Consider the following 24,910-nt stretch of genomic DNA (forward strand, 5'->3'; position numbering starts at 1 on the left):
TCAGAGTGTGCCAAAACACCATGTCCAGAAAAGAGCTTCTTCTGCCCTCCTCATGCCAGATTACACTGGGGGACTCAAAAAAGGCTTCTAAAACAAACAAACTGGGAGCAGGGGACTTCCTCACTCTTAATCTTACTGTTTTGAAGTAAAAACAAAGGAGAAGCAAAGGGTGTTCTTCCTTCTCTCATCTACCCCTCAACCGCAGCCAGATCCATTTATAGTCTTGTGCAGCTCTTTCAGTCCGGTTGAAATAAGTGGATTTTCAGAGACAGGGTATTTCCCTTCCCTGCAGCATTGCTGTAGGAGTCTGTCCCTGCTTGTTACTGGAGAAATTTTATAGCCCTGCAAGTTGAGTCAACAGTCTTTACCCAAGTGTGGAAAAAAACACCCTTGTTCTTTTAGCCCTGGGATCCTCATCTCTCAGCCCTGGGTAATTTGGATTAGTTGTTACTCATGCAAACAGTGCCACTTTAGTTTAGTTTGATCTCATTTCCACCCAGAAAAGAGTTTGAGGGCCTCAGAAGTGTGCTGAGAGCCTTCTACTCCCAACGAGCTCCTTCTATCACTACTCTGTAAAGTCAAACATCTCCTTTAAAATCAGAGCAAAAGCAGAGCCCCAGTGTTCCTGTGAGCCACAGTTATTATGGCAAAAGCCTTCCAGAAATACCCTTTCAGATGCTGAGCAGAAGTAAAACTATCAAGGTCACCTCTGGTTTGATCTTGGCATGTGCTGCACATTCCTCATTTCTCTAAACTCTGGCAAGGGCATCAGCATCCCTTTCGAGGTGTGCTGCTTGCTTGGAACAGTAAGCAGCTCTTCCAAAAGCTGGTTGTGGGCTTGTCCCTGCCAGGTGAAGCTAATTGTGCTAAGGAAAACTTGTTTTACCTCTTAAGCCTTGTCTGAGCAGACTTCAGGCAGCAGCACTTGGTGGCTCAGGGACCTCAGCTGGCTCCTGGTGTCCCAGCACAGGTTAGGAGTGGAGTCACTGGGACAGAGCTGGCACGTTAATTACATTGATTAATAAGGCAAGAATGTGGTGTTTTTTTAAGGCATACAATGCTTTCTCTGCTTTCAGAAAATTTTCGACCAAGGGAAGGCACCTTCCTAGAAAACAAGCTGTATTTTCAAAATGGTGTAGAAATCCCTGGGGGAGTTTTTCTGCCCTGCACCATGCAGAAGATCAGCTGGGGTTATTACAGTGATCCCGCTGGCCTCAACATCTGTGAAAGTTTGCTGCAGCTCCTTTGAGTAGTTACTCTGCTTAGTAGGAGGTGACTTATTTTTTCTTTCTGTTGGCATGTTATCAGAGGAGATCAGACTAATTGTGTATTTATCTAGAATTGCAGTTATGAATCTGCTCTAATAAGGCAGTAATTCATATCTTGAGTGATTTATGACCTGAGCCTGAAAGCCCTCTGAATCCTTTGACTCCGCTGGGATTTCCTAAGGCAAGGTCATTGCAGAATTGTGCTTGCTTTTGCTGCTGATGCCCTGATGGTGTGGAACCAGCACCTTCACAGCGCTGTTTATTTGTTAGCATTTATACAAAACATCACAAGCAGACCCAGAATAAATTCAATGTATATACTATTTTCTTATTCACCTCATTTAACAGCTCCCAAAGTCCTCTCCTGCTGTCCTCTGCTGGGGTACTTAGGTGGTTTGGGAGGAGTTTTAGGAGGCAATTCTTCTTCACCCTGGAACTTCTGCAGTTAAAATTCATTTAGCTCCAACAAAGGAGAGTAAAAAAGAGTGTTTATAGTCCCTGTGAAGTAATTTTAACCTAGGACTCAAAAGACAAAGACTGCTGTTGAATAGCAATATTTATTTAGCATTTAAATTTTTCTCTGTGTCTTTCCTTTTGAACTGGAAGCATAAGTTTCACTGTTTGCCTGCAAAACTCTTTTATTTTCATCTCACATTGAATCCCCAGAAAATCCTCAAATATTCTTGTAAATCTCAAAGATACTAAGGAGTTAGCCCCCCTTCCTCCCCATTTAGACCTTTGAAGGCTGGTGTGACTAGAATGATTTTGGAGTTATAGTTCAGAGTCGGAATAAAAAATGAAGGGAAGCATTTTGCAATACCGTAGCTTGTACAATAACTAATTACTTATAGATTTTAGGTCACATTTGAAAAAGACAAATACTGAAATAAATGGATAATCACTTGGAGCTACCATTAACAGTTTGTTTAAGCACTTTGGGTTAAAATCAGCCCGGTGTCACAGCAGAGCAGCTGCCTGCATCAGTGCATGGTGGTGCCAGTGCCTGTGAGAGCCAAACTGGCTCCTTTGCAGGATCAGAAACACTTGGAGCTGGGGTTTGTGAACTGCACTGGGTGCTTGGCTGGGCCTTTGCTGGACCATGCTGGTGGGAAGAGTTAATCAAGCCAAACCTGACCAGTTCTGACACCAAGTGAGACAGAAAAAAAAAATCGTAGGGTTTTGAGGCCAGATGCTGCCCTCCACTGTGATGTTTAACAGAAAAAACGAGGAAATGTGCTGGCAGATTTGTGGTGATCTGATCTAAAACATCAGAAGACTTCAGAAGAGAGGGATGAAAATACAATTAGTGACCTATATATGATATGATGAGTTTAGGCTTCAGATGTAGCCTGCATGTGTATTAAAATTGTTACCTGTCTGTCATATGAATGTAATGCAGAAAATGAATTCCTTTATTGCATATTTTAATACAATGTCTTAAACTCATTGATTGCCTTTTTTACCTTTGCAGCTGGAATCATCAATAATTTTTCTAAGGAGGTGTGTTATGATGCATTCAGCATAAACTTCAGGCTTTGGAACCATGGAGAACTGGCTTTTAGCTGGTAAACGTTTTGCTCTTCAGCTTCTCTCCCTTTCTGTGGGGCTTGAGATGGGAAACCTCACTTCAGTTGCTTCCCTGTGAATTTTGGAAAATCCTTCCAGCCACGCACATATCTGGCTGTTCCCCATTCCTTCAGAGATGACAGAAGGCTCAGTTTTCTCCCCAAAAGGAGAAAACTCTGAGATTGGCACCAAACAGCCTCTATGAAATGTTCATCTTCTTGGGAAGGTTGTGTCAGATACATTGGAAATCCTGTTTTAGAGCTCCAGAAAAGATTTGTGTCCTCAAAGGTCTTTGCTAACTTACCTCATAAATACATGTGAGCCAGCAAGATGGGACAAAACCATCTAAAAGACCCCAATTCATCCCAAACATCTTCAAATCACGAGGAACAGTCAGGGACAGGGGTGGGAGCATCTGGAAATAACATCATTCCTAAGGGAAAGTGTTCCATTTTAATTAATTGTATCCCTTTTATCCATGACAGTGTAATTGCATTTTGCTTAACTAAGTCTTTTTAATTGGTGCTGGGCATGAATGATAAGCAAAGCTGCACCACTCCTTGTTAGCTGTCACAGGCAGCTCTTTCAGGGCACTGCAGGAGGCCTGGGAGGCTTTGAGGCTGGGCTGGAACAGCTGGAGCTGGGAATTTGGGAGGGATGGGGTGTGGCCCCACAAACCAGCCTACAAATCTCAGGACCACCCTTTCTGTAGATGCAAAAGGATTTTTTGTTGCTCACCAGCCATTCCATGGTGACTTGTGGCACTCTTCCTGCCCCAGTGGAGGACCTTCTCTTAGAGAAGTGAACATGTGAGTGCCCTCCAAACCTGCTGCACAGGGATCCCAGTGCTGAGCTTCCAAATGCCACTGCTGGCACTTGTGTCCTGCCCCCGTGGGGGATGAGCTGTGCAGCTGCCCCTCCTCTGTCCCTCCAAGGGGACACCTCTGCCATGCTGGCAAAATCTGAGGGTTTGTCTTAGAAATTGTGTTTCTAGCTATTAAGGAGTGGGGAGCAAGACCTGTACAAGTGTCACAGCTGCCCAGCAGTCTCTCACAAACCATCAGGTGCAAGGGGCTGCATCACAGAGACCTAAAACCATTTGCTCTTATATTGCAAAATCCCTTTCTTGGGTGACTGGTTGACCCCTGCTGCAGTTACCAAGGACTGAAACCACCACAGCCTGCCTCGTTCCCTCAAACCAATCACCCCAGTCAGGTTTTTGCCTCACTGTGTGTGCTGTCAGCTGTTCCACAGGATAAAACACATTTTAGTCCCTTCCTGTGACACATGTGGGACATCACAGGCACTCTCTGGATGCATCTCCAGGCCTCTGTGGCTGCCACTGCCCTCCTGCTCCTGGGATCATAGAATCATGGAATGATTTGACTTGAAAAAGATCTTAAAGGTCATATAATTTCAAATCCCTGGGCAGGGACAGCTTTTACTAGACCAGGATGTTCCAAGCCCCATGCAATATGGCCTTGAGCATTTTCAGGAATCTGAAACATGCACGGCTGTTGTGGGCAGCCTGTGCCAGTGGCTCACTACCCTCACAGGAAAGAATCTTCCCCTGACAGATAAACAAAAAGAGATTAGGTGTAGATTAAGGCTATTCCCCCTTGCCCTATCACCACACACCCTTGACAAAATCCCTCTCCAGCTCTCCTGCAGGTGTTTGGAAGGTGCTCTAAGAGCTCTCTCCTCTCCAGACTGACCAGCCCCGACTCTCTCAGCCTGTCTTGCTGGGAGAGGTGCTTTCCCTCCGAGCATCTTCGCAGCCCCCTCTGGCCTCGCTCCTGCAGGTCCATGACGCTCCTGTGCCGGGGTCTGAGCTGCTCCAGGGGAGCGGAGCGGAGAGGGATGCTCGGATCCCCGGTTCCCCGCGGGAGAAGGCAGCGGGGACGCGGGGCAGGGACAGGAGTAGGGACAGGGACAGGGGCAGGGGCGGGGACAGGGATAGGGACAGGGACAGGGACAGGGACAGGGACAAGGACAGGGATAGGGACAGGGATAGGGACAGGGGCAGGGACAGGGACAGGGGCAGGGACAGGGACAGGGACAGGGACAGGGGCAGGGACAGGGATAGGGATAGGGACAGGGACAGGGACAGGGGCAGGGGCAGGGACAGGGATAGGGACAGGGACAGGGGCAGGGGCAGGGACAGGGACAGGGGCAGGGACAGGGATAGGGATAGGGACAGGGGCAGGGACAGGGACAGGAGCAGGGACAGGGATAGGGACAGGGGCAGGGACAGGGACAGGGACAGGGACAGGGGCAGGGACAGGAGCAGGGACAGGGATAGGGATAGGGACAGGGACAGGGACAGGGGCAGGGACAGGGATAGGGACAGGGGCAGGGACAGGGATAGGGACAGGGACAGGGACAGGGAGAGGGATAGGGACAGGGGCAGGGACAGGGACGGGGACAGGGACAGGGACAGGGACAGGGATAGGGACAGGGGCAGGGACAGGGACAGGGACAGGGACGGGGACAGGGACAGGGACAGGGGCAGCCTCGGGGCCGATGCTGCGGGGCTCCGCAGCGGTTTTGCGGAGCGGCGGCGGCCCTTGGGCTCCCCTTAGTGCCGGCAAGGAGCATTGGAGAGCAGGTGCGTGTGTGTAATTTTATTTCTTTATCTACTAGAGCATTTATTTATTTATTTATTTCTATCTAACACCAATTGATAGCTTATTCATGCTTTGCTGTATTTTTTATTTGTCATCGTTTTGCTTTACTGGAGCATCTAATTTCTAAAGGCATGAAAAGCTTGCTTTATACACCAGATAACTGAGGGGTATTGCTACCAGAGACAGCTTAGGAAATGCTGACAGAGAAGGCAGGGGACTTAGCTAAGGTCAAAAACAAGTGCTGTATGGCACCTGGATCCCAGGCACTTATTTTTGCACCTTAATGTGTGACCAGCATAGTTTCTGAAAAATATTTATATTTGCGTGCTAGAGAGATCATCTGGTGATTTCTGAGCATCTGCTGTCTTGGGTGTATGCACTTCTCTGGGGTTTTAAGCTCAGGTTCACAACTGTAGCATGAGGAAGATGGACTATCCAGCTCAGCTGCAGTAAATGCAGGTTTCTGCACACTGATCCTGTTCTCTTACTGCACTAAGCTAACGTGGACCCTCCCTTTCCCTCCCCTGTGGACTTAGAGGTCACACATGTGTGAGCTCCTGCAGATGAGCTGATGTCAGGTAGCTGGGAAAGCTGTGAACTGGCTCACATGCCTGAGCTCCAATTGTTTTGTGACAGCTGGGATGTTTCAGGTTACCTGTGGGTCTTGCAACTGTTATTGGTTTGTAAAAAATTCAACTTTCTTTGTCAATATTTCTATGACCTGGTGAAGAGGCACAGAAGCACAGCCTGATGAAATTGGGTTTGCATCACGAAGAAGAGCTCCATGGAGAGCAGAGGCAGCAGCAGCAGCTCCCAGGACAGACTCGGTGTCCCATCAAGCACACTCCACCCCAACATCCTCGCTGTGGCTGCAGTTGTGGTCACCCCAGCCGCGCTTGTTGCAGTCCGTAATTGAAAGTTCACTCCCTGTGCAATTCACATCATCAAGCCAAATTTGTCCAGTACCTTTGGAAGATTAAACAAACAAACAAAAAAAACCTGTTGGCTAGGATGGGAGAAAGAGGAATATGCCTTTTTTCCTTAGGAGAGCCCTGTGGACAGTGGTTGTGTGGTTGGCTTGTTGGAAATCAAGCTTTTGGGCACAATTCAAGCAGCACTTGACATGCAGCAGCCTCATCCCAAGAGGAACGAGAAGATCACTGGTTGCTGGGGTGGGTAACCTTGGTGTGGTGCTTTCTGTGTGTGCAACCACCCGTGGCAGGCCTGGAGGGGTGTGAGCTGTTGGGGACTCACCTGGTGAGGCTGTGAAGTGGGTGACGGCTCGGCTGAAGCCCAGCATTCGGCAGACGACGCCGGCCTCTCGGCTGGACCAGCCATCGTCACAGATTGTTCCCCAGGAGCCTCTGTTGAAGATTTCCACACGGCCCCTCCTGTCTCCTCCCACGATTCGTACATAGTTACCAGGGCCCACTGAGAATTCAGAGGAGAAAACAACTCTGTGGGTCATACAGGCATAAGGAAAAAGGCACTGACAGACAGAAGAGTGACCACCGAACCAGAGGGATGATCCCATCTCCAGGGTGGGACCAGAGGTTACTGGTAGCTCAAATCCAAACAATTCAAGAGCCTCCTGTGTTTGGAGACACCAGGCTGCAGCTCAGAGCACAGGCTCCTTGGCTCTGTTAGCTGTGCTGCAGGTTATTCAGTGTGAGCAGGGGGGTATTTTGGTCCTGATCTCAGGTAGCTCTGATATCAGAAGGCAAATGAGAGAAGAAGAAAAGTCCAGTACCTTCTCCTTTTTCACCTTTGCTCCCTTTCAGTCCTGGGGAACCTGTTTCAAATTAGAAAAGCAAACATTTGACAGTTGCTTGTGGAAAATCTGGTTATTATCTAGTTCTGAATACTTGTGTGAGTTAGAGATGTTCAGACTCCTCCCCTTGTAGAAAATGAACACCCTGAAGTGACTACAAGGGTATGTAAAAGAAACATGGCAGGAAAAGTAGGATAACATACAGCAAAATATTCCCAATGTGTGACCCAAGAAAAGGGCCACTTTCAAAATGCCATGTATTCACTCACTTGTGGGAAGTGTTTCTCATTCCCACTGCTACCTGTAAAATGACATCTCTGATAGACTTTGGGATCTCCAGAAGCAGACATGGTATCTCCCAAAGTACTTGCAGGAACACCTACATCCTGGGATTTGATCTCCATGGAGAGCAGAAAGGTGCTCTCAGCAGTCCTCCACATTTCTGTGGACCACCTTGGTCTTGAGGGTAGGGGTGTTTGAAAAAACCCAGTGAGCCCTTTCCCCCAAAGCTACCTCCAGAAAGCACTCATTGCTGTCTCCTTCTGGGGACCAGGAGATGACATGCACCCAAATCATGGAGCCAGCCCAGTTACACTTCATCCATCCTCCAAATGCAAAGCTCCAGAGGAGTGCATGGAGAAGCCCCACACAGAATATAGTTTATTTTATTTCTAAGGATTCTTGTACCATTCTGTGTGAACAATTAAAAGAAAAAAACATCTGGAGCACTGTTTGCTTCCCATGGGCTGTTGTAACAACTGCTTGTTTTTTTTCTTTTTTTACTACAGGTCTTATTTTTTTTGAAACATCCTGTGATTGGAAGGGAGGGGGTTGAAGGATGGAGAGTGGCTGTAGGGTTGGCCCTTTTGAACAACTTTTAGCGAGGTGTATTTAAATGATCTGACTGTTAGGTGTTTCCAATAGCTTTGCTATTACATGTTCCTGAGTGCCATGTTTACATGGGATTTATCCCAGGCACAGGGTGTCTCTGATGTCTCTGAACAGAGCAAAGAGGAACATGGGTTGTTCCAGTTTTCTGTGAAATTGGGGATTTGAAAAAATCTAATGCATCTCTGTACTTACATGTCTTTTAACACACCTCCCAGGGTGCACAATTGGCACCCTGCACATTCCTTTGATCTACAGTCCCAAACCCAAATGTGCCATCAGCTCCACAGACCCTGTGGAAAAGAGCCTTACCAGAAAATCCAGTCTCTCCTTTGGCTCCTTTTAGTCCTGGTTCTCCTTTCACACCCTTCGTGCCATAATCCCCCTTGGCTCCTTTTTGACCAGCTGCACCTGGGGTTCCTGGGTGGAAAGCAAAATGTCATTGTCTTTGTCCCTTCCTAGGGAAAGGACATGACAAACATTTCACATTGATGCAGAACACTGGAATGTGGCACCTAAAGTGTTTGTATCATTATAAATCATGCTATAAGAGTTTACCTGTTGGGCCCTGGTCTCCCTTTGCTCCCTTTTGCCCTGGAGGTCCTAAGGTAATAAAAAACAAACAAACAAACAAACAAACAAACATACATTTATGAGACTGATATTTATACATTTATAAAAGCTTATGCAAAGCAGTATTTACAATTGATTTTAACTGATCTAGTTTTGGTGTCTACACTGTAAGCATCTATTTCTGAATCAGATGTCTTATTTCACATCATAATCAGTGCAGACTATGTCAAACAAGAAAATACAGGCAGTGGAGAAACCTCGTGAAGTTCATCTTAAACTGCTTCTTTGTTTGTGCATTTTCAATTTATACCAAAATTCAGGCACCATCAGCCCCACACATATTAGAGATGGCAGAAACAGCCCTCTGGTGAGCAGCCAGCCCACAGCAGCCTGGCAGAGCCCCAGGAGTTCCATGGCATCCCGGGATGCATTGGGGGTCCAAGAAGAAGACTCAAGAGGTCTCCTCTTGGTGGTGTAGCTCCCTTTCTGGTGTCTGCATGATGTGTGTTGTTGACCCAAACCCTGTTTTAGTCTCCTTTACCTGCAATTCCTTGTACTCCCTGTACACCTTTGAGTCCAGCAATGCCTTGTGCTCCTAAAATAAAAAATAAATCAGTGGGGGTGAACCCATCAGACAAAGTGAGGCCAGAGTAGGAGGTCAGTGAGTCATAGGTTTGGGCAGTGCTGTACCTGGGCTACCTTTGGGGCCCTGGTCCCCCTTGTCCCCTTTCTGACCAGGTCTGCCTTCAGGGCCGGGACTTCCAGGAGGTCCAAGCTGTCCAGTTGCACCTTGAGGTTGAGTGAAAGCAGCACAATATGAAATGCCAAACAGCTCATGAAGGAAATAAAAAGACAGACAGCTCAATCACCAGCCCTTGCACACTGAGCTGAGCCTATGAAGGCAAAACAAACACTGGCTGTCTCCAAATTGCAATCCTGGCAGTGCTAATCATGGCAATGCAGTCAGGGATGATCTGGAGTGAAAGGCTGCATGGAACCAGCTCCTGGCTGACTGCCAGCCTTGAAATGCACAAGTTCTTCCCAAAAGAGCAGCCAATTTCTGTCCTCGTGTGTGCACAGGTGCCAGGCAGGAGGCCATGGCCCTTCCTTCCCTCCCAGTCTCCTGCACAGTGAGTGGGGCCCACAAGAGACAGCCAAGGCTGGGATGAGTTTGGATGACATTGGAACATTGGCATGGTTTCTTCATCTAATCATCATCTTCTCTTAGCCATGCTGGGATCTAGACCAGCTGCAGCTCTCCTTGTCATGAAACACCACATTAAAGAGATCAGTCTTATGCCTCTACGAGAAATTGCACTTCTGTAGAGCTTACCTGCCTCTCCTTTCGGCCCAGGAGGTCCAGGTGTCCCCGGGCTCCCTGCAAGGACACCCTGGCATCAGTGCAGACCAGGCTCAGCCCAGCCCCTCTGTGGGGCAGCCCTGCACCCTGTCCCCCTGTGTCCTCTGCACTTACCCTGGGAACCTGGCACTCCTGGGATTCCCTGCTCTCCCTTAGGACCTATGGGTCCCGGGAGCCCGGGGTCTCCCTTCTCACCCATGTCACCTTTCTGTCCTTGGGAACCTATGAAACAACACAGCACACACATATAAATTAAAAAAAAAAAAAAAACAAAAACCACCCAGGTTTGTTGTCTCTGCAGCCTGAGGAGCACCTCTGTCTGGCCACACCAGCAGCAAGGTTTGGCCTCACACCTGCATTTGCCATTCAGTGACATTGTCACCATACAGGACAGAGCTGGCCTGTCTGATCCACCTCTGGCTCTGTCAGCCTCCCTGGCCAGATGTTTGTCTGGCCTGCTTTAAAGGCTTGCAGTGGTGCCATGACAACTCTCCAATCTATTCCCCAAACTATCCCTCCTACTGGAATATTTCCTCCTCTAGTTAAATATCCCTTACTGCAGTCTGAATGCTTCCATTCTGCCAGACACTGTGGAGCTACAGGGCAGCACATTCCACTCCTGTTCTTTCAGAGAGTTCTGCCATCTCCCCTTAACCTTGTCTTCTCTGAACAGGTGATCAGTGTGCTCCAAAAGAGCTGAATTACTTGAAAGTGCCTCATTTGAAGACTCCTTCATCATTCTGCTCTAGAACTATCCCAAAGTCCTTGCCTTTTGGTATTCCTCCTACAATCACTCTTCTCTTCTGGAGCATCTTGTTCTAATGAGAGCACTGGGGCATTCAGGATCAGATGGAAGATCTGAGGAAGCTCTTATCAACCTGTCCAGCTGTCCTCCCTGCTCTGCACACACACATCACCTGCTTTCTTTTCCTCTCCTGCTTTCAGCCCAAGTGAGACCACTGATTATCAGCTATCCATAATGCATTTTACATGGGAGAAACACATTGCATAACTCTTCTGCTTCAGGTGTACAAAGCCAGGCTTATGTAAGATGCTCATAAAGCTCTCAGAAAGAGGTTCCACTAAAATGAGGATTAACATCCACATGCTTGTGCATATAAATTATATTGTATTATTTTATACCAAGGAAATCCTACTGCAAACATCACTGCTTTAATCTAGGATAGGCTGATAATTGAATATCTGTGGCTTTCATTAGACAAAGGTCACTCTGTAAAGAGACTTCCGTGGTGCAGAATTAACATTTTGCATGGCCCCTTCCCCCAGCCCTCCTTTGGGAGATTTGCTGAAGCATGGCATGAAATTAAACCCCTTCAGATCAGGTCAAGTGTCCTGTTTATCCAGCTCCCTCACTGACTGGAAAACCACACTCAGGGCTGCTTGGATTTTTATGAATACTGACCTATGAAAACTTCTTCTGGTGTTTTATGTAGAATGAGTTTAAGAAGAAATATGTGTGAGAACATTAAAAAATGTTAAGATAGTGAAGAAGTCTTACCTGCAAGCCCCATCTCTCCTTTTTGTCCTTTCACTCCTGGACCACCACTTGGGCCAGCAGGACCAGGAGCTCCTTTGCTCCCCTTCTCCCCCTGGGGTCCATGTACTCCTGCAAGGACAACACCATTTTTCTGATGCTTCCTGGGGTGCCATGTGCAGTCAGTGCCAGCAGCAGGACACCCACCACAGCTGTGAGCATGAGCCAAACTCCACTCTCTGTGCACTTGAAAATCCTGGTGACAGTGGGAAATTGGCCCACTGTGGCTGTTGCACACTGACTTTTAAAATAAGATTTTTTTTTTCCAGTTAAGTTTTGCTTTTGCTCACATTAGCTTTACATAGGCTTATTTCCTTCAGCTCCAATGACATTCTTACTCACTTACACCTTGGCTGAGGACAAGATTGCTCATAAAATCATCCATAAAGCACTTTATGTTCATCCACAGAAGTAATTCAGGTGTCAAAAAAGCCTTACCTTGGTCTCCCTTTGTCCCTGGTGGTCCCCGTAACCCTGGGATGTAAAATACATATATCAGCTGACACACACCATCTATTCACAGTAATGGCTAAGAAGAAGAGACAAATTTTTTAATCATCCTTTGCTCACACAATTTCAGTCACCAGCGAGGCCAATCTTCAGCTGGCAGGGACCAGAACAACCACTTGAGTAAAGTCCTTGGAGCTCAGCTGAGTGCTCAGCTGGGCAGGGGCCAGCTTGTCTTCCTGCCAAGCCCAGCTCTTGGGGACCACTGGGGAGATCTTCCATGAAAATGCACTGAGCGATTGGGCTCTGATGTGTAATAACACTGCTTGGCAGGAGGTGCTGTTTCAACGTCGTAAGTGCAGCCAGGAACATATGAAAACACCATTTTTAATTTTTTTTTTTTCCTTTAGAAAATCTCATCAGTGTAGCCAAGAAGTAGGGATGGATGAGTTACAGACCTGACCTAACAAGGGTTGTATCTTAGATCATCATCACAGGATCATAGAAACTGTTGCCTGGTCCAGCCTCTGCTCAAAGTGGAGCCAGCGTTAGATCAGGACCTGCTTTGTCCTCACACTCTGGAGATATTGACTTCAGGGGCAGGGGCAGTTCTACCCAAACCCCAGGTACCCAGGAAAGCAGCTTGTGCATGGTTGTGGAGCTCATTCCTGAGTCTGTGCCAATGTTTTCCCAGGGACAGGGTGGGCATTGACCCCTGTGGGAGCACCTGGGCTAGCCAAGGCTCCTGGAGAATCAGTGAAAAGCCTCACAGGCTTTGCACCTGCTTTTTGCTGCAGGTCTCCTCATGACCGGGGCGTTGGGTGTCTGCACACTGGGTAGGGTCTGGGTCTGGGGACTGAAATCCCAAATCCTCACTTAAGGTCTCTTAGATGAAATAAAGAAGAAGAGGAAAAGAGGAGAAGCTGTGTCTCATTTACCAACGTACCTGGTAGACCAGGATCTCCTTTGCGTCCAGGAGGCCCTGAAATAAATATTTAATGGGAATTTTTCAGTAGTCAGCAGTCAGTGAGGAGCACAGCAGTATGGGATCGGGGTGTGGGCTGGAGACACAACCCTTTTGGAGGGCACCCAGAGTCCAAACCTGCAAGTCACAGGAGGGAAGAGGAGCCCAGAGCCACACGTGCTGCTGCAAGGGGATCTGGGGGTTTGCACAGGGCAGTGCTCCAGCTCCTACAGGTGCTCCCTGGTCTGGAGTTGACTCCAATCCTTGGCATGGGGGCATAACTAACTGACAGGAAGATTAAATCTTGCCCTAGTTATTGGATCATCTAAACTGGGTGTTCAGCCCTGCTAGTGGTGCAGAGGAGCCAGGTCTCCCCACTGCAGAGCCAGCATGGAGAGCCATACCTGCAACCACGGTGATGTTGTTCATCCTCATCATCAGGTTTGCATTGTTGCTTTTAATTATGGTGATTTCCTCTTCTAAGCTTCTCCTCCAGTTTTCTTCTTGTGCCATGAGAAAGTCCTTCCAAGCAGAGCTTCTCGACAAGGCCAGATTGTTGGCAGAGTAGCTCTGCAGAATCTCTTCTGTATAGGAGGCATTTTGCTCTTGAAGTTTCAATATCTCTCTCTGCATCTTAAATACTGAGGAAACAAAAAGCCCATGCAATGAATATTCCCTGCCCGATCTGGCTGGGAAATGGTTTCTTGGCAGAGCAGTTCCTCAGCACCTGGGGGGGACCCCGGGGGATAAAGACCACCCCTGTTTGACCCGGGGAGGTGTTTTTCATGTGCCAGTCCTCGCTGCAGCCAGGGGTGCAGCTGGGAGAGCTTTTGCAAATGCAGAGCACACACGCAGGGCGGGGGAATTGCTCCTGCAGCCGCTGCTTTGCCCAGCAGTGTGTGGAGGAGCCCCTCAGAGGTCTCAGGTCTGTGTGCTCATCCACACTTGCCCGTGCCCCCAGGAGCACCCAGCAGAGCTCTCTGTTGATGCCAAGCCCATTTGATGCCAAGCAGGCGAGGCTGTAGCGTTACCTTTGTACATCAGCAGCGCCTGGCCGGCCGTCAGCAGCAGCAGGTAGATGCTGAGGGCTGCCCGAGTGCAGCATGTGGACGCCTTTTTCTGGCTCCGAGGCTCTAGGAACCAAGAGAAGAAGGGTAGACACTCTCCCACACCTCTCCCCTACAAGCTCTGCTTGCTTCCAGCCTCTCCAGGCTTGGCCACAGAGCTTTCCAGTGGTGTGGAGCTGCAAGGTCCCTCTGTGAGAGCAAGCCTCTCCTCCAGGCTTTGCACTGCAATCTCCTTAGCCATCTTTTCCTTTGCTAATTTAACCAGCTCAGTTCCATCAAGACTTAACCCAGTGTCAGTGTGGTGATTTCCCCCCTTTCTGCATCAATAAACTCCCCGTTTCCATCGTTTTTAGTTGTCCCAGGCTGCCATTCAGAGGGTTGCTCAAAGCAATTCCTTCTCCATCCAGAGCACTACATACAGGTGATTCCAACAGTGATGCATGTATGCATCAAAACAAATGAAAAATCAATAATAAACTGAGCTGCAGAACAAATTGAAACAAGTCATAAGATGTAAAATCAATCATTACCAGGAAGTGTAAAAGAAATAAATGGCTTTGGTGAATTTTGGCCTTCAGGGAGAAAAAAAGTATTTCAGAAGCATTGGTAACTACGTCAGACATTCAGTAAGTTACCCTCAATTGAGGTTTTTCTTTTTTTTTTTTTTTTTCCAAATAATGTAATCAGGAGTTTAAATTCTTAGTTCTAAAAAAGTACAGTATTTTAATTGGTTTTACAACAGAATGGCTTAGTCAGCAATGAAGCTTTTATATTCAGCTAAAAATTCATAAACTTACATTTTTTTTTGAATCTGGTGATTTTAGTATCTTAATTATTACACATGAAAGTCTTACTCAAGAAAATTAGACATTTTCTAAGACAGGAAAATAACTAATTTTTTTCTGATGCTCAGCATCAGCTTTTGGCTAGAAAGGGTAGTTTGACATACTTCTACTTTTAAATGTCAGTTAATTTACTAGCAAAATCACTGCAAAAAGCATTTAATATGCAATATTTCAATTTTATGTGTTGTTTTAGACCAGATAAAATCTATATAAATCCATTGAACAAAAAGAAATCTTACCACTTATCTGAAAGGTTGTGATAGCAGGTGAGGCAAACCCAATCTTTTCTGAAACACTGAAAGAGTTCATATCACTCGAATTTCCTTCTTCCCCGCATTTATCTGTAATTTTCATTACAAATTTCTTGTGGCTCTCCTAAAGCCTGGGACAATAAAGAACTGGAGGTACTTCCTCTCTGGCTCCTGATTTAATATGCTTTCTGATATGCATTTCCTATCTGGTCAGCTTTTATAGACTGCTGAGAACTCTGATGTGGTAATTTGAACAGTTCCTCAAAAAACCCCACAGCTATGATTCTGAGCTGCTCTCATGTGCTCAGTTGGAGTCCAGGGGCAGGATCCTGAAAGATCTTCAACCTGGAGTTATTCAGCATCTCTGCATTGTGGCAGAGTTAGGCACGAGATGGACTTTTTGTTTCTAACACAAGTAAACCTCCTCAGGTAGCCAAGAAGATTCCATGTTCAATGTTAGCTTGGCAATCACTCTCCTGGGAGGGGAGGCTGAGGACTTTGTCACAGTGAAACACACAGTATGTGCACCGAGGTGACACCTCAGTGGCTGGGCGTGACTCAAGTGCAAGGAGGGAAAGGATCAGGAGGAGTTGTAAAGACAAGAGAATGATGATGGGATGGGGGATGCTGAAACCCAAAAGGTTTGGGATGATATGGAGAAGAGGCACTTGCAGCCTCTTTGATAAGGTCTCTCCAGCTTCTGCTTCCCCTCTGATGAGTTTTCACACCCACAGACACAATTCCTGCCTCTTCACCATTTCATTGCCTTCATCCTGCTGAAATCCCCCCTGGAATGTGGCATTCTGCCACCTCCATTTGCGCTGGGTTTGACTTTTGCAAGGCAAAGTGACTCACCCAGGCCCACGGGCAGGAGCTGTCGGTAGGAGCTGGGCAAAGCCCTCCTCATGCACGCTGCCACCACCACGTCCTGCCCTCTCGGAGGTGCAAGGCAGTCACTGTCACACCGCTGCAGGTCTGTGTCTGTCCCTGGGGCTGCTGGGTCCTCACTGCTCTGCTTGGCCATGGAGTGAAGTGTGGCAAAGCTTCAGGGAGGGGTGAGCTGGAGATCCACACCCTGAGAGCGCAGAGTGAAGCCCTCTCTTCTGCACCTGATGTACAAAACTCTGGAAGCCTTAAACCACAAATACGTGGGGATTTTTGAATCTGCTTCTGTGTTCTCCTTTCAAATGTGCTCGTGCAGCTGTGACCTGGTTTGTCCCCAGGAGGGAGGAAGAGGCACCCTCCATTTTTAGGCATTCTGCTACACTATGTGTAGGAATTGGGATAATTTGCTTCCTTGTGAAGGTGTCAGATATCCCCTTGAATTAGGGAGGCTCTAGAGGTTACCACCAATCAGCTGAGCTGAGTAAATGACAGTGCATCCTCCCCCATCACAGGAGCACCTCCTCACGAGAGTAAGGGCTCATATCCAGCCCATTTCTGATGGTTCTGCTGGTTCGGCTGACCACTCTGCACAAGCCTGGAGCCGTCTACTCTTGCTGGGTGATGAGCTGGGAATGACTGTGCTTGTGCTGCCAAGTGGATGTTTATAGGGATGGATGTGATTCAGGTGCATGCAGAGAGCAGATTTACAGCAGAGAGGCTTTTAATAATACTTCTAATTGAATCCATTTTATTTCAAAGTATTAAAAATAAGCTGGCAGATGTAGTTTTCAAAAGCCTGCCTAAAGACAAAAGGTGCAGTGAGATCTTTGTGCCCCCCTTCCCTGAGAAAGAAGCTCAGGGATGTTTTCACGTTTCATGGTCATGCTGTGGCCGTGCCACTCTCAGTGTCCCAGTTGGCATGGGTGTAAAAACAGGGGTGGATTCCATTAATTTGACAGCCCTGAACTGCAGTGCTTTGGGTTTTGAAGTCCAATCCTCCACTTTTGGGGGAAGGCTGTGAGCTGCAGTTGCCTACCCAGATGGTCAAACCTCCCTACCTGTTTGATGCAGCCTCATGCAGCTCTGCAAGCTGGCACATTCTCATTGCTCAGCTGGGCATTCAGCTGCCTGGGAGGCTGTGGTGCATTTCTCTGTGCATGTCAGCCTCTGCAAACAGGCAGCAGATTTCCCAGGGCACGTGGTGCCGAGGGTCTGGGCCACACCCTGGTGCCAGAGACTGTGTCCCAACATGCTGGCTCAGCCTTTGTGCGTGCTCCTGTCCTGCTTGCTGCTCTCTTTCATTTCTCACTACTGACTGCAGCAATAGGTTGACTCTGATTTTGCAATCAGGAAAGGAACAAAGAAAAGAAACTGCTGATTCAGTGCAGTCTCCCTAGGTTGATGTTTTGCTGAAGCAATGGGGTTATTTATAGAATAACAGATTATGGGACACGTATGCTGGGCCATCAGCCTTACCCTTCAGGCTGTGAGAAAGCCCGGTCCCTGTCCTCCTGCTGCTCATCCTGCCTCCCCCGACACTCAAGGAAGAGCTTGGAGTCCTCCAGCTCATCCCTTTCCTTCCTACATTCTTGCAGAAGATGCTCCTCATGTTCTCACTCTAAGTGTGCACCAACATGTAAACCAAGATTTATAAACTGACCACAGCTGCCTCAAAGTCACGGGCCTGGGGGAACTGCTGGTGCTGGGAAAAGGAAGTGGTCTGGAAGTGGCTGGTGGAACAAAAAAGCCCCTGGCCATGCCCACTACCTTTTTCAGCTTCCATCACTGCTGTCCTCTGCAGGCATTTGCCACCCCCAAGAGCTCATGGCAAAGCAAAGTGATGCAACACCAAACTCCAGCCTGGCAGTAGTGAACCCATCAACAGCCTCCCAGCAGTGATTCTGCCAGGGGGCTCAGGCAGACATCAGCCTCCTCAGTACAGTCATTTATCCTGAAAGAGCTGAAGTTGTGCTTCTTTAAAGACTTTTTTTTTTTCACGTGAGAAGATATCCTAGCTCAGAGGTGTTTCTCCATTTATCCACAAGATGTAATTTTTCCAAACTCATCTATTTGGTTGCAGACTGTCTTAGACATAAATGTGCAGCATTCAGCAGGCTTTCATTCCTCTCCAAGGAAGTGGATGGGATAAACAGGCCCAACATTGGGTAGGCTGGTGCAGGAACCTTCACCATTTCTGCTGTTGCCTCTAGACTGAAGTGAGGGTTGCAGCCAGGAGAGGTGACAGTCTACCCCTTATCCTAATACCTGCACCCATGTTTCTGCAGATGGGCTGCAAAACATCACAAAGTAATCCTCCCACAGATCACACTGCTCTCCCACAGAAAAAGCAAGCAGCTGTGGTTTGACCTGTGACACATCCCATGCATGTCCACCACAAAGCCAGCAATGACCAGAGCTGTACAACTGCCTCGCCACAACCTTGCTAGTAGACTAGCTTGATTCTTTATTTCCATATTTCCCCTGATTTTTCAGTCTTTTGTCTTTTTGTAATGAACAAGTGTGATGAATTTTGACATAACCGTTCTTGTGGTGGGTTTACTCCAGCCATCAGCCAAACAGCCACCCAAATGTTGTCTCAGTCCTCTTTTGCAAAGGATGGGGAGAAAATGGAAGGTTAGAAGACTTGTGAGTTGATATAATGACAGTTTAACAGGGAAAGCAAAAGATGCACTTGCAAGCAAAGCAGAAAGAGGAACTCATTCTCTACTTCCCATGAGCAGGGAGATCAACTGCTTTTGGGAATCGGGGCCTCAGCATGCATGATGGCTCTTTGGGCTGACAAATACACAAACCACAAACATCTCCCCTTCCTCCTTCCTCCCCTGAACTTCTAATATCTGAGTTTGACATCATACAGTTCAGAACATCCCTGGGGTCGGTTTGGGTCACAGCCCTGGCTGTGTCCTTTCCCAATCTCTTGCCCAACCCCAGCCTGCTCCCAGGCTCAGTTTTGTACAAGCTCTGCCCACCAGCAGCCAAAACATCCATGTGAGCAACGCTGGCTTAGCCCCAGACCTGAGGCACAGCACCAGACTGTGCTGGGCTGCTGTGGGGGATGATACCTCCATCCCTGTCAGACCCAGCAGAGCTCTCAGTGTGACAGTGTTTATCATAAAATGGCCTTGTTCTCCCTGAGGAATGAGCGAGGACTTTGATGCCTGTGGGCATCAGGAGGCACTGCTGAATCCAGGGGATGCCAAGGCAGGTTGTGGGTGATCTGCCCACCAGCAGATCATGGAGGTACCACCTCTGGGATCTCCCTTGTGAGTGTCCCACAGATTGTCCAGCTCAGCCCCAGTCAACATCCCCTGAAAAAAAAGTGCATCCAGCTGTAAGGGCAAGAAATGGTGCATTAAATGGAGATTTTCTGTGCAGAAGAGAGACTGAGGCCAACACAGTTCTAATGCCAGGGCATTAAAACTCACCTTGAGTCTGGACCCATATGGAAGCAGAGGCCTTGCTGTGAAGCTCCCCACACTCCTGCATACCCAGACCTGTGCTCGGGGGGTCTGGCTGCTGCAGTAGCACCTGGGTACTTCAGGGACTTGGAGAAGCACTTGTGCTAAAGCAATAAAACCCCCAGCACTGCCTGGCTGACATTTCTCCTTTCTAGCTTGATGTGTTGCTTGGCTTTGTTGTAGAGATTGAAAACAGATTTTCTTTCCCTTCTACGAGTTATGTTAATTTGTGTTTCATCAGAACTTGCCTCTTCTCCTCCTTTCTTTTTTTTTTTTTCCTCCCTTTAGGCTGGATCCAGCTGCACCATGAATTCAAGGAACCACCTGCAAAATATTTTAATGACTTCAACCTGCTCTTTGAGGTGAATTAATACCAGGGCAGCCTCTGCAGCACAGTGAAATAGTCAGGTTTGGCTAAGCAGGCCACCCTCAAAGCTGAAAAATATGTTCTGCAAGGCCGATGTGCCTGACAGGCAAGTTTGTTTTCAAGGTCTTCATACAACATCTTCCTCCTTACCTCAGAGGCAGTTGTCCCCTATTCAGGTAAGAGCTGATCCCAAGGACAGGACGAGAAACAAGGGGGATAATGAGACATCCCAAAGCAGCCACAAGCAGGGTGGGTGAGATCTGTTACTGGCCTGCTGCAAGCAGCACAATTGCAGCTGAAGGGAGGCATCTCCAGGGCTGGCTCTGCATTTAAGCAGCTCAGTTCTGCAGGGAGAGATCAGCCACTCTCTAAGGCTCCTCTTTTCTGGAATGCTTTGTTTCATCACATGCTTTCCACAAGGCCAAAAAGATTTCTCTAAGCACAGCTCTCAGTGTTGCCACATTCCCACTTTCCTCCATCTCCTGGGCTTTTAAAATTCAAGGTTCATTTTTAATTTGCTAAGCAGCTATTAGCCATATTAAATGATGCTGCAGGTGCTGTTGTGGTCCTTTCTGCCCCACAACTAACCCAACCAGGCAAGGAGGTCCTTAACTTGCCCTGATGTTTTTTTCAGGAAAGTCTCTGGGATTATGTGAGGTTCAGGGTCATTGTATTTTTAGATATTAAACTAGTCAGGTAGTCAGCAGATTGTTCAAAAGGACATTCTTAAAGTGGTTTATTATTGAGTATTGTCCTTGCACTGGGGCACATCCCAGTTAATTGCCTGCACATAAATGTGTTACTCTGGATTTATCTCAGGGTAAACATATTAAGGAGCTGATTCTTGGGCTTCCACTAAAGGACACCACGGGAGGGTCTGTCTGTGATAAGCTTTCTGGCACAAATTCCCATGTCCTGAATGCTACTGGCAAACACTTCAGCTTGAAAATCCATTAACCTGTAACCACCCCATGCCCCTTATCCAATGAATGTGGAGAGCAAACATGTGTGTGAGCAGCTTTATACACAGACTTGAAACCATCCCTGACAGCATATTTCCATACAGAATTAACTCAAAGCAACTGTCCTGTAAAACATGTGTGCAGTGCAAGGCATTAAAGCTCAGAGCCTGAAAATGCTCCAGCCTCCTCTCTCTCCAGGCTCCTTCCCTGCCTCTCAGTTTTCTGCTGTCCCTAGAGAGCAACAGCCATCACTGCTGTTCAAAACATCCCCTGTGATTGCTGTGGTGACACTGGGTGCTTCAGAGACCTGAAGTCATGACTCTCCCCCTTGAATTTCCTTCCTTCATCTCCTGCCTTCTGTGCTGATGTCCCTTTGCTGTCCTCTTGCACACCTTCCCTGGGTACTGACGTGACAGTGTAGCTCCTGTCTGCTCTGCACAGCTCTGCAAAGAACCTCAGCTCCCTTCTGGTGACTCTCCTGCTTGCCTGTGACAGCCACGTGTGCCTGAGCTTGCTCAATCTCCTTCTAGGAAGTGATAAGCTCGGGTGTGAAACTTCCAGCATCAGCACGTGGGGGGAAAGCAACAGAAAAGGAAAAGGTGCCTTTGTTGGGAGCTTCATTGCCGCCCTCCAAGGCACAGCACCCACCAGGAACCACAGCCAGTTTGCAATCTCTGCCTTGCTCCCCACGGATCTCACCTTTAGACCAGCAGGAGTTGTTTCCCCTTAACTTGAGCCAATTGCTGCTTCTCCATTATGGCCTTTAGCAATGGTAACTAATTCTTAATTAATTATTTTCATTCTCCACTATTTCTCAGCGTGAAGGTGTTTGTCTCAGGACGTGTCTTGGGGAAAGGGAACAAGAAAGTGGTGAAAAATGGCAGGAGTGGGTTGAAGCCCCATCAGGGTGGAGCAGAGTCCCTCATCAACGTGGTGAGGGGCTGGGAATGGGTTAGTGTCCCTGGGGCCAGGTGTAAGGCTTGATCCTACATCAGCCATGTGTTAGGGCTGGAGTGTGTGAAGCCTTTGGACTCACCCTGTGCTTGAAAGGCAAGTGTCATTGCTGCTTCTTCCCATGCAGAAACAAAAGCAAAGCCCTGGGTCAGTGCTCTCCTAGGAGTGTCTCCCAAAGTGGGATAGTGCTAGTAGCAGGAGTGACTTGACATGCTATAAAAAGAGCAAAAATAATTACTTTTTGTTTTCGGATGTTTTATTTCTTTTTAAGAAAGTGAGTGCAAGTGTCCAAATGCCTGGAGAACTACACGTTGCTCAGATCGTGCCAGTGGATAAATTGCCTGAGGTGTGGGCATGTTTTTCTAAGGAAAAAAGTAATTTTGAACTGACCTTCGGGCTCTCTGCCTCTTTCCATAATCAACACACACCTTATTTTGGGAGCTAGCTGGGAATTCCCTTCCTTCTGCTACACTGGCAATGACAGATCAAGCACAGCTGAATTGCTTTGATGGCTTTGATGAATAAAACTAGAATTTGCCCCACAGCCTTGACTTTTGCCTAATTCCAACCTCTTGTATTGAACTGGGTTTTTTTTGTTTTTTTTTCTTTCTTTTTTTTCACCAAAATACCTGGAAGCAGTGGGTCTCTAGGATTCTCACATTGGAGTAAGCCTTCAACACCATTAATTCAGGAGTACTGCTATTCTCACATGCCCATGAGTGTTTGAGCAGAGTTTTGACAGAAAGCTGACAGGAACCAGGCTCTCCTCAGTGGTGCCAAGCAATAGGACAAGAGGCAGTGGGCAGAAACTGATGCACAGGAAGTTTCACCTGAACGTGAGGAAAAGCTTCTTAACTGTGCAGGTGACCATGCACTGGAACAACTTTAGAGGAGGTGTGGAATCTCCCTCACTGGAGATATTCCAGAAGCATCAGGATGTAATCCTGTGCTCTGGGATGAATAACCCTCCTTGAGAAAGGAGGCTGGAGCAGACGAGTCACTGTGGTGCCCTCCAGCCTACCCCATTCTGTGATTCTGTGAAAAGGGTTTGCATGGCACAGCCCCTGCGTGTCCCCTGGTTGAATACAGAGATGGTAATCACCAAAAAAGGTATGGCTCTCAATAAATTCCCTCTGTTCTAACCACCAGGCAATCTGGCAGCAGGCACAATTTAAGTTAAACTAAACATTGAAACCACACATGTATATGCACTTGAAAATAAACAGGAGAGGAAAGGGAGAAATCAGTTAGAAATAGCTTTCATTTTGGTCAAATATTTAACTCTAGCTCAATAAAATAGGCATATTGGCTTGCTGTTATTTGACTTTATTAATGAGTTGGATATCTTTCGTTCAATACAGCATTCTTGATGGCATTGAGAAATTCTGTGTGGAAGCCACTGATTTGCATTCACTGCTGTGTTCAAGTGAGCTGAGCTGGTGGAAATGCCCTCACTATAGGCTGATTAACCTTCCCAAGCTGTGTGCAGATTTAGGGCCTCACTCAGAAGGTGTTGGTTTAAACCAGCTGCTTTTGGGGTGTCACCTGCCTTCAGGTCAGGCAGGACCAGGGAAAGTCATGAGAGAACCTTCAGTGGTGGTGATGGAGCAGAGCATTTCTGTGCCTGGTGTTCCTCAGTGGGGCTGGCTAGCACAGCCCTGGGGCTGTGATGGTCCCCAAAGCCTCCCTCAAAGCCACCTCCTCAACAGCTGGGGCCACAGGAGGACAGGACTGTACCTCAGATGCCCTCTTGCTCTTGGTGAGGCTCTGGCAGAAGCCCTGGCTCACCCCACCCACGCTGGGGGGCTGAAATCCAGGGGCCAGGAGTGTCCATGGGGCTGGCTGTGTCTGCCAGCACTGGACTGGCAGAGGTGGATAAGGGAGGCCAGCCCAGCCAGGCCCCTGCTCCTCTCCCAGCCGCATCAGAAATGATTCTGCAGAGACCTTGTGGCTGAGGCTCCAATGCCCTCTCCTTGCCAAAAATGTTAAAAAGGCGTGGTAAGAAATTAGAGGTGTCATATGTCACATAAACTATGTGACAATTGCAGTGGATTTCTGGCTTTCCTAATCTGTTTAATCAAGTTGCACCAAGCAAGCAAGCTGGCAAGCAGCTTTCCCTGCACTGTCAGTGCATAGCTGAGTGAATTGGACCAAGGTGCCACATGTTAATCATTATGGGGCTTTGTCTGCACAACATCAGTCTTGCACAGATCTTATGAAATCATACCTTTCCCATTAAGTGCAGTTTGAATTGAAAAGGAATTCAGATTGACTTGGCATGAGCCTTTGTACAGGGCTAAGGTAACCTGGGAGAGATGGCCCTGCTTTAGGTCATGAAAAAAAAATTGACCTGACTTCTCTTCTGTTGTGCATTGAAAAGTCTCTGCCTAAGGAGTGTGGATTGATGGAGAGGTCTGAGGTGGGAAGAATATTAAAAAAGATGTCAACATGCCAATAAATGTGTGTGCCAGAAATAAATGCATTATATGTTAGTCCATCAGAACAAGCTAAAGAAAGGTGTTATTTTAGGGAGAGAGACAGTCTGGTAGCTCACATCATTAAGAAAAAAAAAAAAAGATCAAAGCAAAAATGAGCTCAAATTTCCAACTGTCATCTCACCTTCAGAGTTCATTCCCTCAAGCAGTCAAGATATTTGATGAATAAGATCCAGAGGGATCTCAAAGCTACAGAGATTTTGGGGTGTACATTTTTCTTTAACTGTCCATTGCTTTCCCTCCATAGGTTACCTGAATCTTGGGGTCAGAAGTGGCCTTTGAGGATTTGTCTCAAAACATTTCCCTAGACCAAAAAGAAGACTAGCAAAATCCTGAAGCAAAATGAAAAGAAAGTGGATCAAGGTCACAGATTTCATTCTCCAGCTTGAGCATGTGATAGATCCAGACTAATGACAAGCAGATGGAAACTCAGGCACTGGTCTAAGTTGGCTGCCTTTTGCAATAGCAGTAGGGCTTAGTCTGTAGTGCAGCATGTTTCTGGTGGAGGCAAGCTGGCTGGGGAGAGAAAATCATTACACCTCCTCATGGAAGGCTGAGCCAAGAAAACTTTTGTTTTAGGTAGTGT

The 24,910-nt window shown here is 47.4% G+C and overlaps 1 protein-coding gene and 1 long non-coding RNA gene across 2 annotated transcripts; both read right to left on the minus strand.

Annotated features, from left to right (window-relative positions):
- Positions 1 to 1,742: 1,742 nt before the first annotated feature.
- On the minus strand, positions 1,743 to 4,590 carry LOC135309463 (uncharacterized). The gene is made up of 3 exons (XR_010369728.1): positions 3,573 to 4,590; positions 3,139 to 3,249; positions 1,743 to 2,874 (listed from the first exon to the last, which is right to left on the minus strand). It is a non-coding gene; the product is annotated as an uncharacterized LOC135309463 (long non-coding RNA).
- Positions 4,591 to 5,451: 861 nt separating this feature from the next.
- On the minus strand, positions 5,452 to 15,382 carry MARCO (macrophage receptor with collagenous structure). Its single transcript, XM_064435141.1, has 15 exons — positions 15,171 to 15,382; positions 14,051 to 14,152; positions 13,424 to 13,660; positions 13,002 to 13,037; positions 12,047 to 12,082; positions 11,573 to 11,680; positions 10,168 to 10,275; positions 10,027 to 10,071; positions 9,384 to 9,482; positions 9,235 to 9,288; positions 8,679 to 8,723; positions 8,433 to 8,540; positions 7,212 to 7,253; positions 6,716 to 6,892; positions 5,452 to 6,427 (listed from the first exon to the last, which is right to left on the minus strand). The coding sequence occupies exons 1-15, from the start codon at positions 15,283 to 15,285 to the stop codon at positions 6,297 to 6,299; spliced, it is 1,443 nt and encodes a 480-aa protein (XP_064291211.1). The 5' UTR covers positions 15,286 to 15,382; the 3' UTR covers positions 5,452 to 6,296.
- Positions 15,383 to 24,910: the final 9,528 nt, after the last annotated feature.

The sequence above is a fragment of the Passer domesticus genome, chromosome 10 (genome assembly GCF_036417665.1).
Source record: "Passer domesticus isolate bPasDom1 chromosome 10, bPasDom1.hap1, whole genome shotgun sequence".
Taxonomy (NCBI): Eukaryota; Metazoa; Chordata; class Aves; order Passeriformes; family Passeridae; genus Passer; species Passer domesticus.